Below are 16,612 nucleotides of genomic sequence, written 5' to 3'. Positions count from 1 at the left end.
GACCCAACAACGGGTGCTCTACTACATACCCTTGAAGGCCATATCAGGTCCGTTCAGGCGGTAGCATTCTCGCCGGATGGCAGGATACTGGCCTCGGGTGCGTGGGATAATACAATCCGGCTCTGGGATACAACAACCGGTGCTCTATTGCATCCAGTTATCTCCACCGGTAACGACGTGCGTACTGTAGCATTTTCGCCCAATGGTAAGATATTAGCCTCTGGTTTAGGCGGGCCCGGGGGAGACATGAATATAGTCTGCCTTTGGGACCCGACAACAGGTGCTCTATTGTATACGGTTGAAGGTCATACCGACTTCGTGAACTCAGTGGCATTCTCACCAGATGGGAGGCTATTAGCCTCGGGTTCATCGGATGATACAATCCGGCTCTGGGAGCTCTCAGCTCTGGGATTTGCCAGCTTATAGCGTCAATGGTACGGATCTCTGAAGGACGTGAGCATGTTGTGATTGTCGTCAACTTGGTTGCATTCGGTCTCTTCTCTCTAGGTGAGCATGGGATGAGGTGGTGGGCGGTTGAGTACGCAGGAAATCTACTTTGGGGGGTGGGTGCCCTCTGAACGTAGACCGTTGTTCCACCATCAGGGGACCTCAAGGCTCAAGCCTACCTACCTAGGCACATACTAGCAAGATAGGGGTCAGGTCCTCGAGCGGTTGGCGAAGACGCCAGACCAGTGCACTGCTCTACCTTCAAGTTAGATATCTACTACACAGTCGGCCAGACAATTTTAAATCGTTTCCTTGCCAACTTGTTGCTGATTTCTATTGGCGCTATGCATCTTGATTCTTGTCCCTATCCGAGCTTGAGATGATGCTATGTTAGGCAACTGGGTCCTGCGATTTCCAGGTTATAGTACTGTAGTATTACTACTACAGGGACTGCACGTCACTGTCCCCATTGCAGGGCATTACCTTAGTACTGTTGTAGTATGCACATAACCGAAGCTAGGGAGCTTTTGAAACCGACGTCTACCTTACCTAGCATACACGGCACACGCCTACCTCAGGCCGCTCAACGATCAGCTTACCCAGGGCTACCTTGTCTTCGCTCATGCTATGTACAAGTACCTTCAGTTTCACGCGCTTAATAGCCTCCTTAACTCCTGCTTGCCCCTTCTCACCGAGAGTTCGCTGCAGGTCGGTGGCCTCCTTCGATGCCATTCAGCCCTTTTCCGCTGATTACCATGGGAGGGGTGCCACCTTGTAGATTCCCTGAAGCCTTAGCCAAGGGCTCGGGCACTGCGCTGGGATGTCTTCCTCTTCCGAGTCAGAGCGAGCTGACGACGGCTGACTCTACGGTTCAGTCTCAGTGGCGCATTGCGGACCAGTTCTGGCTCGCTTATTTCCCCTGATACTTGCCCGAGAATAAATTCGGGTGATCGTTCTCGAGAGCGGCGGCTGCAGCACAGGTTGTAGCCCCCGTCGTGGTCCTCGCCATAACTAGTCGCTTTCTATGGTGATGAAGTCAATTTGATTTTCCGACCTGTGTCGAGGGGCAATTGGTTCCACCATATGAATGTGGAATCATTAAGGCGCTCTGTTGAGTCAATCCATCCGTTGCAGGTTTACAGCAATAACGTCCGTTAAGAATCGAGGTGGTGATTCCGAGACGATGACCCACCTGAGCCTGACAGATCACAAGGCTCCAGGCTCCACACATGCCATGTGCTTCAGCCTTCGAGCGGCAGCAGCCGCAGCGGAGCCTGCAGAAAACTGGAGCCCTGCGCCCCTGCCAAGCCCAACCAACGAGAGGTCGGTGACTTCCGCATTTCAATGACCGCGAGGGTCCGATATTTCCGAAAATACCCAACCTGATGCATTCGTAGCTGCCTTTCCGTTTTTTCACTTCCAGTTGTTTTAGCCTTTTTTTCTTGTCTCTCATTTTCCTTTGCTTGGGCAGGGCCGCTTCTGGCGCCCAGTGCCCGTTCTTGATGACGCGCTCGTCTCCCACCGCGCTGCTTCGCAATGGCCTGCGCGTTCTCGTCCCTCTGTCGGTAGCACTGACCATTTACCTGTACCTTTACCCCATCTTCAACGGGTGCGCATTTCCACTGCCACCTGACCAAGACAGTATTCCTGCCGCCTCGGCCAGCACTCGCCGCGCAGCGTTCTTCGAGACAGCCAAGGTGCATTGGCACTTGGCCGCGGGCACCGCAGGAAACGCAACCGTCTTTGCCCCGGCGCGGCCGATTGCACCGTTCCGGTTGCTCGCGCTCGGCGACCCGCAACTCGAGGGTGACACGTCGATCCCGACCGATTACCTCGGCACCTTGCCGCATTTGCAGAGCCTTGTCAAGCACGCGACCTTCCAGTCCGACCACCCGTCTCTCCGGCAGCGCATTCGACAGATTCTCCATGACTTTGTCGACCTCTGCCTCGAGGATACATTCCACCTGATTGAATCGCTGCGGAAGCGTCTCGATCTTATCGGCAACGATTTTTACCTTGCCCACATCTACCGCACCGTACACTGGTGGACGCGCCCAACACATGTCACGGTCCTCGGAGACCTCCTGGGAAGTCAATGGCTCGACGACGCGGAGTTCTACCGCCGCGCTGGCCGGTACTGGGGCCGTGTTTTCCGAGCTGCTGAGCGCGTCCTGGACGATGTCGCTGCATACCCGGCTCAGGAATACGATGTAACAGGGTATGTTGGCGGCGGACCTTTTAACGAATCTACCGCTTGGTCCAGGCGCATCATCAACGTGGCAGGGAACCATGATATCGGATATGCCGGCGACATTACCGAGCAGAGAGCCGAGCGGTTCGAGAAGGCCTTTGGCAAAGTCAACTATGAGCTTCGCTTTGAGCTGCTCCGGGATGACCCTTCGTTGACCGAGAGTCTTTACAACGACGAAAAGAACCCCGATCCAAACTCGGACCGTCTGATCCCCGAGCTGCGCATAATTGTGCTTAACAGCATGAATCTCGACACGCCCGCTGCATCGTCCGACTTGCAAGACGACACCTACACATTCATCAACACCGTCATCAACACAGCGGCCGCCGTCGAGTTCAAGGGCCAGTTCAACCTGATACTGACCCACATACCGCTGTACAAGCCCGAGGGCGTCTGCGTCGACGACCCCTTCTTTGACTTTTACGACTACGACGGCACGCTCAAGGAGCAGAACCAGCTGAGCGCCGACGCTTCAAAGGGCTTCCTCGAGGGCATCCTGGGCATGTCCGGGGACGTTAACGCCGCCGGGCGGGGGCGCGGCAGGCGGGGGATCATCCTCAACGGCCACGACCACGAGGGCTGCGACACGTGGCACTACGTCAACCAAACCGTCACAGACCCGGACTCGAAGCCCAAATGGGAGGTCAAGCGTTGGCGCCAGGCCACGGCCGCGGGCATTGTGGGGCGCGAAGGGGTGCCTGGCGTCAGGGAAATCACAGTCCGCAGCATGATGGGTGATTTCGGCGGCAATGCTGGGCTGCTGAGTGTCTGGTTCGACCGGGCTAGCTGGGAGTGGAAAGCCGAGTACGCCACCTGCCCGCTGGGCCGGCAGCACTTTTGGTGGGTTGTTCATATATTGGATCTGGTTGTTGTGGCGGGGGTGCTACTTTCTGCGATATTTGCCGTGCTGTCGGCGGTTGGGTTGGATGTAGACTCCGCCATTGGGCGGTTAATACCGTCGCTGTTTCCACGACAGAAGGGAACCGGCAAGGACATGGTGCAAACTGGAACCAAAGAGGGTGTTGCCACGAAGAAGGTCGACTCTGGATGAGAGGGGGTTAATCTGAGTATGAGTACATGTCTACCTATATAAATGCATAAACGCGCACTCGTAATTCGAGCAGTGAGTGTGGGCTTGGCTGTATGCCTCCATGTGGTACTAGCAGATGTTGATTTCTGATTATGGCGTGTTGAGGATGAGGACTTAGAGAGCAAGGATTCCTGAACGGAAGGTAGACATAACATTTGGAAAGACATGGCCCTGCTTAAATGAAACAGGCTTTGTGTGGCTCTACATGTACCGAGTAGTGAAATACAGGATTGCCCCTAAAATCTACTGCTGTCTTCCATTTCACGTCCTTTGGTGTCCAAACTCTTAATAGCTACCACACCCCGCTGAACCCAGCAGCAGGCGGTATATCCCTGGTCGTCAACAAATCCCCCTAAGAGCCACAGATGTGAAGTATAAACTCCCTTCACAGAGGTCAGCTACCATGACCAAAGGAGCGCAAGAACGCTATGTCAATAATAAGGAGCTCACCTACAGAAATTGAATTCTTCACCGTGTTGTCATAGCCGATCTAAGACTTGCGGACATAGACAACCTCAGACGACCGTTTTTCGTCGACAGTGGTTACGGCCTCGGTGCCGTCCTCAGGGGTAGGAGCCTTGTTGTATCCCGACCTGCCGCCACGGCGTAGAATGACATTGAGAGCTCGCCTCTCATCGCCGCTGGTTGTGGCCTCGGGAATGTCTAGAGTAGGAGCCTTGTTGTATCCAGACCTGCCACTGTCACGGCCAAGAATGACATCCCCAGATGACCGTTTCTCGTCGACAGAGGTTGGGTCCTCCGGAACGTCCAGAGTTGGAGCCTTGTTGTATCCCGATCTGCCACTGCCGGGTAAGGCGTTGATGGTCGTGGCTGCCAGGGCAACGGTAAGGAGGGCGCGAGTGAGGTACATTTTGATGGTTGAACAACTTTGTTGCCTGTGAATAGGTTGAAGATTGAAGTAGCCAAAGGATGTGGCGAACCTGCTCTCGTATGTTCGGTGACAAGGTAAGGTGCCTAGGCGAAGAGATGAGATGCTTGGGATGTGATGATGGGCTGGGGACACTGCAAGGACGGGAGCAAACGACAGGTTTTATATACTGCTCGGTTGGCCGATGAATGCGATCTGTGAACACGAAGCACCGCCCAGCGTTACCGCAGTTCTGTTCGTGGCTGTCAGCGAGCATGTCCGAGTCGAGGATTCATGATACTTCGCCCCTTACTGGCCGACAATAAGGGCTCTGCATTGCTTGGATGCTGATTCTGCCCCCATTGCTCCTGTTGGTCCTCCAGTCCGAGTTTTCTCGGGCCCGAACGAAGGTCACGGTCACGATGGAGGCCGTCGACGGGTGTGTGCTTGGGACTCAAGCGTCTATGAAGGGCTTAGCCCGGACCCAAACAACGACCCCCAAAGCATCCATTGTGAGATTTAAAATCGCTTAGCTCGTAGCCAAGCTCAATACAACTGGTAGCCTGCCCATTTCCTCGGTGACTCGGCGAAGAGAACACTGAACATGCGCCGCTCGGATGTTGGGTCGTCGCGTTGTTGATCAGCCTTGCCAGTTAACTCTCAGATCCTACCCCATTAGTGAGGCTACTATACCCAAGCCTATCGGGAGCAGTCGTAAGGCGCAGTACTTGAAGTCTTTAGTGCCGTCCTCACGCTGTCAGCCATCTTTCTAGGGTGTTGGCGCCTGGCTGCGGACGGCCGGGTATGGTGGCCGAGGACCTTGTGTTGGTTGGGAGTCAGAGGTGTTGGCGACTATTTAGCCAATGGCACGCATGTATTGCGGAGGATAACTGCTTGGACCGTGTGATGAATCACGGAGGTGACAGAACCACAGCCACGCATCCCTTTCTTACCCACCGAGGGGGCCAAGATGAGGCGTAACCAAGGTCAGTCGACAATCGTGGAAGAAGCCTTGTACTACCTGAACACTCAGAAGAAAGAACCCATCATATGGAGCTTACTTCCCAAAACTTGGACAGAAAGAATTTCAAAAGGGGTGGTACTAAATTCCCAATGCTATGGGCTGGATCGCCCGTATGGAGAGTGAGTAGAGTCGCGGGCAAAGAGGCGGTCTCCAAGCTCCAGCCATGGCAACAAAGAGTGAGACCCAGACGCCATACCTACTAGTACCTCTCTGCATCATGACCGGGGAAATCTGGGGTTCAGGGGCGCGATTCTCTGATACCTCTTGATGGATCCCTGTACGGCGCCATTATCAGCAGACGGTAGCGAACACGAAATAACGACAGGATGAGGGAAACTAGATTCTACGCCCAATCAATGTACCACACCTCTCCGTCTAGGTGGATGGGGGGCATGAGGGCCGGTATTCTGACAACGGGTGTCCACTGCGGCTGGCCATGACTGCAGCACGGTTAGCAAGCGCTATCATCATTCTGGAACAACCAACATAGCAGGTATGTGTATTCTTAGAGATTGTTCGTGGGGTGTGACGGCCACAAGAAGCTCCAACGATGTTGTATAGACTGTTGTACATTTCGACGGTATATGAGATTTGATACAAAGCCCAGCTCAATTGCTGAGCCATTATGCTCGTGGCTTATGTGCCTATGCCGACTATACCTGCACACTTGACCCCAGCGCCTTTCAACCGTGCCCAGTGTGTCGACCTCATCAGAAAGGAAAAGTAAGGTACTTGTATCTCCCGACGAGACCCGGGAAACAACAAAGGCGTTCTATGGGTGTGTTAATACATGGTTAAGCAAACGTGGGACTCAGTCTCGTTAGCTGCTCTTGGTTTCGGTGCTGGTCGAAGTTCCCGCATTCTGCTCCTCGGAGGGCCTGAACCAGCCGAAGAAGGAAGACTTCATGCTCTTCATGGCCTCCTTTTGGGCCTTCTCCATGGCTTCTTGCTCCTCCTTGAGCCACTTCTCGCCGTTCTTTCGAATCTCTTCCTCTAAGGCCAGGTAGTTCCGCAGGCCACGCTCGCGCGCAATGTCTTGCAGCATTTTGCCCTTGGCAAATGCCTCCTGAGGATTCTCTTCTCCCTCAGGCGCAACCATAAGGCTCATGTTGCTGGGCTTGAGGCCAAGGTGACTGCTCAGCCAGCTCATGCCTCCTCCATGGGATGCCTTGGCCTGGAGGCGTTTGTTGTGCTCCGCCCTCGCCAGCGCCTCTCGTCGCGCAAACTCGGTGGGGATATGGGTGCCCTCAAACGACTTGATTACCTTGCGCACGTCGTTATACTGCATTGTGTGGATGAACTCGAGGAAGGGCACCAGAGACACCAGCTCTTTGTCTTTGGGGTCGCCGGTCCATTTGGGTAGGATAATGGCATTCTCAGGCTGCGCCCGTACGTGTTCGGGGTTGGTGTCGATGATGATGACTTTTGACAAATCGCGGTTGAGGTATGAGAGATCCTGTGGACTTGTTAGCCATCGTAGCCCTACCGGAAGCATAAGAGATAATACCTTGACAATCTCGCCGTCTTTGTACTTGGTGGCCTCGCGGAAGAGCGGCCACATGATGAAGCGGTACGGGTCGAGCTTGCGGACCAGGGGCTCACCGATGGCAAAGGGGACGGTGGTGAAGAGGACAAGTTCGTAGTACTGGCTGAGGTAGTGCAGGAAGTAATCGACGCCCGGGCGCTTCGCAACCCGCCACCCATGCTCCCGAGTCCATTCGCTGTGTACGAGCAAGTCCTCCAGGCTAAGGCACAGGGTGTATGGGCGCTCGAAAGAGGGGTCCGGATCGGGCAGCAGCTTCTCGAATGCCGGTTCCTGGTAATACGTCACGGTATCCCCCAAGCGCGCCATGGCCCGCTTCCACCAAAGGCTGAGGCTCCAGCCATTGGGCACCTCAGGCTTCTTTTTGAGCTCTTCCTCGTCCCAATCCCTTCCAAGGTAGACAATGCCTCCGACGGAAAGCACACCGGTGAATGCGAGCGCCCACATAGCAAGCTTCTGGCGCCTGCGCTCCGACGACGAAATGTAGGCTGAGGCCGGGAGCTCGCCCTTTGCCCGGCCCCCTCCGCTTGACGTCGCAGCTTCCTCGTCGACGGCTGTCAATGCGGACCGGTTGGTAGCTCCAGCAGTCTCGTATTCAAGGGTCGAAGGGATGCCTTGCGTCAGGTCGGGAAGCTTGGACAGGTCGGGTATCGGTTCCTCGGGTTGTTGCTGCTCTTCTTGCTGTGGCGTTGGGGGAGTCTGAGGAGAGGGTTGAGCGGCTGGTTGCGCTGCTTGCTGAGAGGAGGGTTTAGAGCCTGGGGTGGCATTGGGATTGCTTGGGGGCACATTCGTCGGCCTTTGCAAGCCGGAGTTCTGAGATTTGTTGAATCTGGGTTGTTGAGGCTTGTTCTCTTTTGCCATGGTTCGACTCCAGACGGCAGGTAGGCCCCGAGTCCGCATTGCAGGGGACGATGCGAGCGCTGCCGCTCGCAAGCCTGCTGTCCGGCCCATTACAGCGCGCGACAGCATCCTGACTCGGGTTTGGTGAAAGATTCACCTCGGAAGCTGCGCCTTTGGGTTGAAGCTCCGTAAGAACCTTTCGCGTTGTCGTTTGGCCCCTCAGGTCAACCGCCAACGGAAAGAAGTCAACATTGTCAATGGACCTTCGGGTCGCACCTACCTGGCGGTCGTGTCGGTGGGATGGAATTTTCCACCGATCCCGCTAGCACGGACCAGTCGCTAACCCAATAGGGATCGCTCCTTCTGTGGGGCCATGTTTCGTCATCCTGAGTCGATTGGGAATCCGCTGCCACATCATTGAGCGTTTGTACCTCGATATCGGGCGAATCCGTTGAGGAATCGATGTTGCCGCTCACGTGCCCCGCCTTCTCATTGCCATTCTGGATCGAGCCGTGCCTGGATTCTCGCGTGCTTCCACAGTCTTCTCTCCAAGCGGATTCCCCTCACGGTTGTCGTTCAAGTCATCTCGGTCCTTATTTGCCGGCGCTGCCGTTCTCTTGGCTGATTCCTGAGAGATTTGCCCCCTTTTCTCTTCTCAGGCGCCATCCCGAGTTCCATGGTCCTCACTTCTTACCACCTCAGACTCCCTACCCCGTTAGAATTGCCTGCCATGGCTGCCGCGGATGCATTCTAGAGGGTGGTCTTGTAGTCGCGAATTTGTTTCCGCCATGGGACCACCCTCTGAGTTCTGTATTCTTGCCAGCTTGAGCATAACGACTGTGCCGGGGCAATTGCCGGTCCATCTATCTTTCGCGCCCGCGGCAATCTTGCGGTCAAGTAGATGTATGTGGTTTTGCTACGATGAAGAGTCTTGGACCTCACCGGTTCACTAACAATGGCTACAGGAAGCATTGACACAACGTTACTACCCAACAATCGAATCTATTGCGTCTACCGCCTCCCACCATGTCATCCAGACGTCCAACGCGGAAGGTGTCCCGTGCTAACGGGGCATCGTCTCTTCCGACCCCGATCCCCTCGAGCCGCACGACCCCCCTTAGCTCTGCTTATCCGTCTGCATATCCCTCAGAGGCCGAGCATGAAGCGGAAGACGAGGTTTCCAAGATCCCCATTCATTCATTGACGCTCTCCGAGTCTAGTCTGGGGCATGCTACCACGGTGGAGAAAGGGCCAAAGAATAAGAAGCCGTTCCCCTTTCTGGACTTGCCTGCAGAACTGCGCATCGAGATCTATGCCTACTACTTCAATGACATCGACTATGTCATCGACCTTGACCCTGATAACTACAAACGCATCCACAAAAAGCTGGGCATTTTTCGGACCTGCAAAACCATATACAACGAAGCCTCGCAAGTGTTCTATGGCATGCACACGTTTCGCCTCTTCCCTACGCACCCCGGGCGTTTCTTCAAGACGAAGAAACCCCTTCTTGCGCGGCTGAATGCCCGTCAGCGAGGCTGGATCAGGTCGCTTGAGCTGCGTCTGGGTCCTGGCTGGAATAAGCCGCCTCGCGGCTGGGTCGTCAACTCGGCTTTGGGACTTGCCGACTGCATCAATGTCCGCAAGCTTACCGTCTTCGTCGAGTGCGACCCCAGCGACGGTGTCTTTAACGGGTTCCGTCGGGCTGACGGCTTCTACGAGACCTTCTCCAGAAACCTGCTCCGCGACGTGCTCAATGAGATGCCTTTTCTTGATTGTGTGCATTTTGACGCCTGGTCCAGCGTTAAGAAGTCTGGAGCCATGATGACCGGCCTTCTTGGAGTCGCGGCCGCTCACGGGAAGAGAATCGGGTGGGGCCCGGAGCGGCAGTGGAGCGATCGCGATGATCTGGACGATGTTATGCTGCCACACGCGGTTGCTGCAACCGCTCCGTTTAACGAATTGGGAATGGGCGTTGTTATTGTAGCCTGATATGGGTGAATGACTGGGTCAAGTGCCTGGGCGGAGTGTGCAGTACGTGTAACGATATCTTGCTCAAGTACGGTTGTGTCATAACCACTCAATAACTACTCAGAAAGATTGCTCCTGCTTCAAGTTCATTCCTCGTTTCTTCCATGCTTCTGCCTGCAGTTCCTCTCAGATCTGGTGTGTGGAAGGAGGCCGAGGAAGGAAGGTTGGCCGTGGAGGGGGCCTCGGAAACCGTTCGAGGACGATGTTGTGAAACCTGTGTTGGAACTTGAGAAACCCAAGCTTTACGTCTGTAACCAATCATCATGGATATGCTCGATTCACAGGCAAGCGCCTATATAAAGTAAGTAGTCCTCTCTCCGGGCGAGCTCTGAGCAGTGAGATACCTGATTGATTGTTCTCAAGTTACAACCGAGGCTAATAATGCTGCACGTTACCTTTACCGCCCAACATACGTGAACGGATGCAGGGTAGGTGCCCTATGATTTGATGGAGGAAAGAGTGGGGTCACAACTTCTCCTGCAAGGCATAGTAACAGCGCGCCAATCTAAGTCACAGGTTGACTTTCCGTCGTAAATACAGGCAGGTACCTACCCAGACTGAGGGCCCCAAGAGCCCACCAGTCCCATCTGTTTTGGGGGATCTTACCGCTCTTCATCCGTTCGATCCTCAGAATTTCATCGTGCGAGCTACATGTGGCATGGAGACACACGGCCCTCAGAATGAAAGCTCTTCAGGCGGCCTCATGCCAGAGAGGCTCCTCAAACCGTGTTGGATCAATGCTTAAGGATCGCCGATGACATAGGAAACAATACTTGACGTGCTTGTAGCGATGGCCCGGAATGCCTCTATCGATCTCAGCATCCTGGAACACGAAGTTAGCATCGACCCCGTCAAGCCGAAACAAAGCAGCTATGATGAAGAGCGAACGATTGCATACCAGTTGAAGCAGCTACCCTCAGACCAGACATTTCAGTCGGAGACATGGAAGGAATTTGTCTCGACCAATCCAGGCCTTCGCCTCAAATCGTCGTTCAAACCTGTTCTGCAGAGGCAGGAACTGTCGGCAGGACTGACGAATGTGCTGTCTTGGGAAGTTCCATGTAGAGGAATTACCTGGACCAATGCCTTTCAGTACAGTTACGACCAAGACGGCTTCATCTGCCCCTTGAGCGACCAGGGATACATAAGTTCGGAGATTGGTCTACGGTGGGTTCCAGGCCCGAATAGTCGCATGCAGAATTATCCTCTATGCTTCCCGTCCAACTCGATATGTCATATTTAGGGCTAATGACTATGTGATGTCAGTTGAAGAACGAACCGGATCAGAATCGTTCGCCACCTTGGTCTGGCCAACGCTTTGGAAAAGAATGGTAACAAAACGCGAGGATTGCCTCTGCATCAATAGGTTGTACTGGATCATGACTAATGTTTCTCTAGCATAGTCCGATACCATGCCAGAAATATCATAGACGATACTGAGCACAATTCACTTCTCACGTTGATCATCTTTCAGCTCTGCAGCGACAGTGAATTTCAAACTCATCCCCGTCCGGCCATCATGCGTGGCTCACACAATCCTGAATGCAATCGAAAAGACGTCAGCACATTCATAAGCCAATTCCGCGGAGAGTGGAACCATAATCGTGTCGAGGCACTGGCGACCGGGTCTCTCTATGCCACACCTAGCGAGACTGAACATGTTCTCCTCCTATACCACATGCGGGTATTTACGACGGTGTCAAAGTGGGCTGTAGACGACAGGGAGCCTCCTTTTATCGGGCTTCTTACTAAAACTGGTGGGAAACTGACTGTCTCGAATACCGGCGGCAAATGTTTATACATCAAGGAGTTGCGGTATTCGGTCGGACTGAGGACAACTTGGGAGTTGGATTTGCCGGTCTTCTCCATGGTGACGATGGCGGATACACTTCCGAACGCTTTCCAGTTGGCGGATGAACTGGGGCGCGCTGAGTGGACCGACAACGAAATCCGGCCGTCAATCCGTGCAACGGGTGTAACGGCATTTGCCTCCAGGATTCTCTCATTGATGAGCCTGTGGACGTACAACTGGAGTCGTTTGCTCGACGACATTGACAAGGCACTAAAGGTTGACGTAAGTACAAGCCGTTCTGCTTTCTGCACACCTACTCCTGCTGTTTCCGTCGTCACTGACCTAAAGCATCTAATATTGGATCTCATATCTATAGCTTGAGAGAATCCTCTCACACAAAGGCCGGCGGGAAGTCATGGTTGATAGCAGTGCTTTTGAACTGTCAGAGTTCTATTTCGCCATTGAACAGCTCCTGCGCATTGCCGCGGACTGGATACAAGAGAGTATGGATGATTTGCAGTCAGTCTATGTTCGGATACTCGAGCGCTGTTTCTCGGCTGAGCGCAGGAACACTGTCAGCGGAACTAAAATTACCTTTATTCCGCTATATCCCGCTGCCCAAGAAGCTGCCCTCGCGGTATTCCACCAGAACTGGAAGAGGGTCTTGTCACACCAACAACGCCTTGGGAACAACCTACTCAGTCGCATCGCCAAAAAGCGAGAGGAGGTTAAGAGTCTCAGAGATGGCGTAAGTCTGCGCGTACAATATCGTAATCCTGATAACTTTCATGTTGATGTATTGGCTTACCGGGCGCGGACCCAGCTCTTCAACGCAACCTCTGTCAGCGAAGCTACCAAGTCATCGCAGCTAAACCATTACATCCTTGCGTTCACCGTCGTCACCATCTTCTACTTACCACTAAGCTTCATTGCCGTAAGTGCCTGGTGCCTTTCCACCCGTTGATACGACATCCGTGGCCTCAGATTTACCCATCACTGACCCATGTTAAGATTCTCTTTGCGTTTGGCATGTTCGAATGGGATGATCTAGGCCAAACCGTCTCATTCGTCGTGACTACGGTTTTAGTAGCTGGAGGCACATACATTTTCTCTGGACTATTGATCTGGATTGTCAGGAAACCGGAGCGGAGACAAGGTGTAAAGCAGATTTATATCAACTCGAACCAAAGTCTCCGGGACCTGCTTGAGGAACTTCGACAAAAGTCAACGCGGAGTGACGGAAAGGCAGAATTCACACAGCCTGATGTCTAAGTAGGGAAGTTGGACTTACACACACAACTTCTATTACAATAATTGTTATCAGATCATGTCTCCCTCCCTTGCACAACCGATTTACTTGGTGATGTGATGACGGTTTTCATCCCGTACACAACTCACTTGCTGATCTTGAAGCCCCCAACAACCCGGTTCTGAAAGAATCCGTCCGGATCCCACTTTGAGGCCACCTTCTTGAGAACTGCCAGCCTCTCAAGCCCATACGACTGCATTACGTGCTCGTCGGGCCACGCATAGTTGGGGAATATGTAGGGGTGTCCAAGCCCCCTGTCAGTTGCGGCTTGGGCGACATCTCCCAAAAACTGTGTCCCCGTCTTCACCACGAAGGCATCGTCTGCGGCCTCGCGCCATGAGAGGCAGATCTCCAGGATAGCCAATGGACCATCCTCCGGACGGAGACCTTGAGCGTTAAAGACTGGCTTTGAGCTTGAGGAGGCGGCCGTGGTATCGCGCGACGTCTCGAGCATGCCGACGGGAAGGGCATACAACACGATCGTGTACATGATTCCGGATATGTGGCGGAGCGTCTCAACGTTCTTGTACCACATGTCCACAACCGTGTTGAGAAACTCGCCGTTGAGCTTAAACGTGATGGACTTGTGGATGGCCCTGCTCACACCGTCCTGCGGCGACATGTCGCCCATCTCCTTGGCAAACTGGCCCTGCGTCTTCTCCTTCAGACTCCCCGTCAGCGGGATGCGGGCGCGAGCATTGACCAAACCCTGTAAACCGCCAACCCCTTTCTCGGCTGTGGTCGACACCAGTATGTTGATCAACTTAACGGGAACCCCGGCCAGGTGAGTCATGGTCCAGATCGCGTGGGTGACAGGTTCACCCTCAGCAGGGGCTCTCAATCCATAGTCAACCAATCCCTGCAGAGTCGCTTGTCTGCCAGGCGAGAGATAAAGGATACTCGCACAGCGGAAGTGCTCCGGGTGCGGGAAACAAGCCATTTCGACCGCCGTGACAACCCCAAAGTTAGTCGAACCGCCGCGGAGCGCATCCCACAAGTCAGCCGTCTCCGAATCATCCCGCCTCGCCCACACAACCTCCCCAGACGCCAAAACCACCTCCCACGCCAGCACCATATCCGCTCCAAACCCGTACTTGGTCGAAAGGTACGACAACCCGGCCCCAAGCAAGAACCCCACCACCCCGACCCGCCCAGCCCTTCCACCCGTCACCGCAAGCGGTGGAGTATGCGCCTCAAGCGCGGCGTAAACATCATCCCACGTATGCCCAGTAGCAATCCTGACCCTTTCACCACCATGGAGGATATCAATGCCCCGCAGACCACGCATGTCGATGGTCACGCCAGCCTTGGCCTTGGCGGCGCCGGGGAAGGTGGCGTGGCCGGCGCCGCGGACGGCGATGGGCACCGAGTCCGGGAGGTGCCGGCGGACAGCTTTGATGACGGCGGCTACCTCGGCGGTGGACGAAGGACGGGCGACGGCGGCGGACTGGACCTCGACGGCCTGGGCGGTGAAGAAGGTGTTTTCGCTGTCGGTGAATTCGGCAGAGCCGGGGAAGAAAACTAGTTTGTTAACGTTTGAGTCCGAGTCGTTGAGTAAGGGTTGGGCCCATGAGGGGAGAGGCGGTGGTGGTGGCGGCGGCTGTTTCTCCGCGGGTTTCACTCTTTTGAACATTTTCGACTTAGGTTATGAGACAGCCTCGTCTGGATTTGACGACCCCTTTAAACCTTTGACGTTGTGTAAGAGGGGAACTATCGTTGGTAAGCACTGGCCCAATGCAGTGATGATCAGTTTGGTTCGTTGATACTGGCTTTAGCTTGTGTTCATGTTCACGGTACGAGGAGCAACGGCTGTTGACGTGAAAGACGAACGCCGGACGGCCAGCATCATATACACGTGAGGCTTAGCCGTTGGGAAACTCGTTAGGATTCATAGGAATGCAGCATTTTGTAGCTGCGCCGCAGAAGGAGCCGTTTGGTGGAGCTCACCTTTGCATGCGATATGCCGATGGAGACAATTCGTACCCGTTGGCTATCTTTGATAGTGGCCCCTGGGAGACGAAGGAGCGGAAGGACTAGCCAACGGATATTATTTGCCAATCACGTCTGAGGTGGTCAGAGGCTCCCTGTCAATAGCGAGTTGTGTATCCGTATGTATGCACGGATTACGCGGATAAGGTAAAAGAGCAGAACTTCCAACGTCAGTCGGATAACCCGGATGTGATGGTGAAGATCTTCCATCTCTGTACGGAGTACGTGCTGATATCAATAGGCTGGCAACAAATAGTTGCCATGCGGAAAGATTTCATATCGCTTAGGATTACTAAGTCCGTCTGTTGACGGAAGGACTCCGTAGGTTGGGCTTCAATTGCTCGCCGGAGTGCTATTCAGTTCCAATCTGTACACGAAACTTCACACACTCACATGGCAGAAACCCTACCTGTATTTGTTTGTGCTATTGTTTGTGGTCTTGCCGTTGGTTTAAGGTGCTGACGGGCAGTGCCGATAGGACTCGGGCCACTCAGCTAAAGGGTCCTCAGCGCCGCGGACTCAAGAGAAACGTTACGCTTCCAGAAGTGTTGCCTTCCCACTGGTCTTCCATTCGGGGTCGTCCGGGTGGAGTTCGAGAAATGTATGCAGGCGCGGGACCGACGCAGCCCAAGCGGGCCCCCTTGAAGATGGCCTTGTATACAGGGCGGGCGGGCCAGGGACGGCTCGATGTGGTTGCTGATTTGCCGTCACGTCGGAAGCCGTGCATATAGCGTCAAATTGAAGGCGTCTACCAGAGCCTCTGCCGCCGAAGCTAGCACAGCGAGCAGTTGCTCGCCTTCCTCGCCGGCGGCCAGGTCTTTGGACTCAAGCGAGTCGGGCAGCATGTCGGAGGATCAGGCCTCAAGAGGTGTTAACTATTAAGGGGCCGGCCGCGGACGCAAGCGGCTGCGCAGCCTCATGAGTCTATGCCACAGTTTCGGAGGGAGACACGCAAAAAATCGTTCGAAGGGAGCCATTGCATCCAAATGCTGTGTAGTTGTGAAGTCAGGTCGAGTTTTGGCGATTTGGGTTCGTAGTTGGAGATGCAACGATGCGAAGTCCACCACGACTTCTCGAGTGTTGCGCGCTGTGGTGTTCGTCTTGGCGCCCAGCAACGGGCTCCATTAACGAATCGGTCAGGTTCCCCGATCGCCTGGGCGCTCCGGTGCGGCCCGACTTTGGACCTGGTACGTACTGTATGTTCAATACCATGCCGCCCCCCCCTACTTAGCCAAAATGATCTTGGGTACTTACTTGGTCTGACGGTGGGTCTTCCACATACAGGACCATCCTTCAGAGCCAAAATGATCCTCAGTATCACTTTATAGTTGAACTCTTCCTAAGGCCAGGGGATTCCTTTGGTCCTAGGATTTCCTTATAGCTGTAAGAGCATTGCTTACTATTAGGATCCTCTTGTATTACCTTGTG

General features: G+C 54.3%; 9 protein-coding genes across 9 annotated transcripts in view; 5 read left to right on the top strand and 4 right to left on the bottom strand.

The window, feature by feature from the left end:
• The window catches only part of N656DRAFT_227627 (WD40 repeat-like protein), a 3,552-nt gene extending 2,787 nt beyond the window's left edge, over positions 1 to 765 (top strand). The window contains exon 5 of the mRNA XM_064808944.1: positions 1 to 765. Within this exon, the coding sequence (XP_064673712.1) occupies positions 1 to 426 (426 nt within the window). The 3' untranslated portion in view covers positions 427 to 765.
• Positions 766 to 946: 181 nt separating this feature from the next.
• Positions 947 to 1,627, bottom strand: N656DRAFT_774344 (uncharacterized protein). The gene has a single exon (XM_064814249.1). The coding sequence runs from the start codon at positions 1,177 to 1,179 to the stop codon at positions 997 to 999; it is 183 nt and encodes a 60-aa protein (XP_064673711.1). The 5' UTR covers positions 1,180 to 1,627; the 3' UTR covers positions 947 to 996.
• A 159-nt stretch (positions 1,628 to 1,786) lies between these two features.
• N656DRAFT_774343 (uncharacterized protein) lies at positions 1,787 to 4,026 on the top strand. Its single transcript, XM_064814248.1, has one exon. The coding sequence runs from the start codon at positions 1,950 to 1,952 to the stop codon at positions 3,747 to 3,749; it is 1,800 nt and encodes a 599-aa protein (XP_064673710.1). The 5' UTR covers positions 1,787 to 1,949; the 3' UTR covers positions 3,750 to 4,026.
• On the bottom strand, positions 3,900 to 5,089 carry N656DRAFT_774342 (uncharacterized protein). Its single transcript, XM_064814247.1, has 2 exons — positions 4,243 to 5,089; positions 3,900 to 4,171 (listed from the first exon to the last, which is right to left on the bottom strand). Exon 1 carries the CDS (start codon positions 4,657 to 4,659, stop codon positions 4,279 to 4,281), a length of 381 nt encoding a protein of 126 aa, XP_064673709.1. The 5' UTR covers positions 4,660 to 5,089; the 3' UTR covers positions 3,900 to 4,171; positions 4,243 to 4,278.
• Positions 5,090 to 6,500: 1,411 nt separating this feature from the next.
• On the bottom strand, positions 6,501 to 8,084 carry N656DRAFT_702303 (NIF-domain-containing protein; the record flags this gene model as incomplete). The annotated part of the gene is made up of 2 exons (XM_064811008.1): positions 6,501 to 7,136; positions 7,188 to 8,084. 2 exons carry the CDS (start codon positions 8,082 to 8,084, stop codon positions 6,501 to 6,503), a joined length of 1,533 nt encoding a protein of 510 aa, XP_064673708.1.
• Positions 8,085 to 9,089: 1,005 nt separating this feature from the next.
• N656DRAFT_701781 (uncharacterized protein) lies at positions 9,090 to 10,055 on the top strand (the record flags this gene model as incomplete). The annotated part of the gene is made up of 1 exon (XM_064810973.1): positions 9,090 to 10,055. The coding sequence occupies one exon, from the start codon at positions 9,090 to 9,092 to the stop codon at positions 10,053 to 10,055; it is 966 nt and encodes a 321-aa protein (XP_064673707.1).
• A 1,470-nt stretch (positions 10,056 to 11,525) lies between these two features.
• Positions 11,526 to 12,547, top strand: N656DRAFT_227109 (uncharacterized protein). The gene is made up of 3 exons (XM_064808943.1): positions 11,526 to 12,168; positions 12,235 to 12,389; positions 12,454 to 12,547. Exons 1-2 carry the CDS (start codon positions 11,614 to 11,616, stop codon positions 12,265 to 12,267), a joined length of 588 nt encoding a protein of 195 aa, XP_064673706.1. The 5' UTR covers positions 11,526 to 11,613; the 3' UTR covers positions 12,268 to 12,389; positions 12,454 to 12,547.
• Positions 11,870 to 13,219, top strand: N656DRAFT_227040 (uncharacterized protein). The gene is made up of 3 exons (XM_064808942.1): positions 11,870 to 12,634; positions 12,710 to 12,820; positions 12,898 to 13,219. The coding sequence occupies exons 1-3, from the start codon at positions 12,302 to 12,304 to the stop codon at positions 13,156 to 13,158; spliced, it is 705 nt and encodes a 234-aa protein (XP_064673705.1). The 5' UTR covers positions 11,870 to 12,301; the 3' UTR covers positions 13,159 to 13,219.
• A 61-nt stretch (positions 13,220 to 13,280) lies between these two features.
• On the bottom strand, positions 13,281 to 14,828 carry N656DRAFT_794472 (FAD-binding domain-containing protein; the record flags this gene model as incomplete). The annotated part of the gene is made up of 1 exon (XM_064817279.1): positions 13,281 to 14,828. One exon carries the CDS (start codon positions 14,826 to 14,828, stop codon positions 13,281 to 13,283), a length of 1,548 nt encoding a protein of 515 aa, XP_064673704.1.
• Between the last annotated feature and the right edge of the window lie 1,784 nt (positions 14,829 to 16,612).

This window comes from Canariomyces notabilis, assembly GCF_033297395.1.
Source record: "Canariomyces notabilis strain CBS 508.74 unplaced genomic scaffold N656scaffold_2, whole genome shotgun sequence".
Classification (NCBI taxonomy): Eukaryota; Fungi; Ascomycota; class Sordariomycetes; order Sordariales; family Chaetomiaceae; genus Canariomyces; species Canariomyces notabilis.
This window is presented reverse-complemented; position numbering and strand designations above follow the sequence as displayed.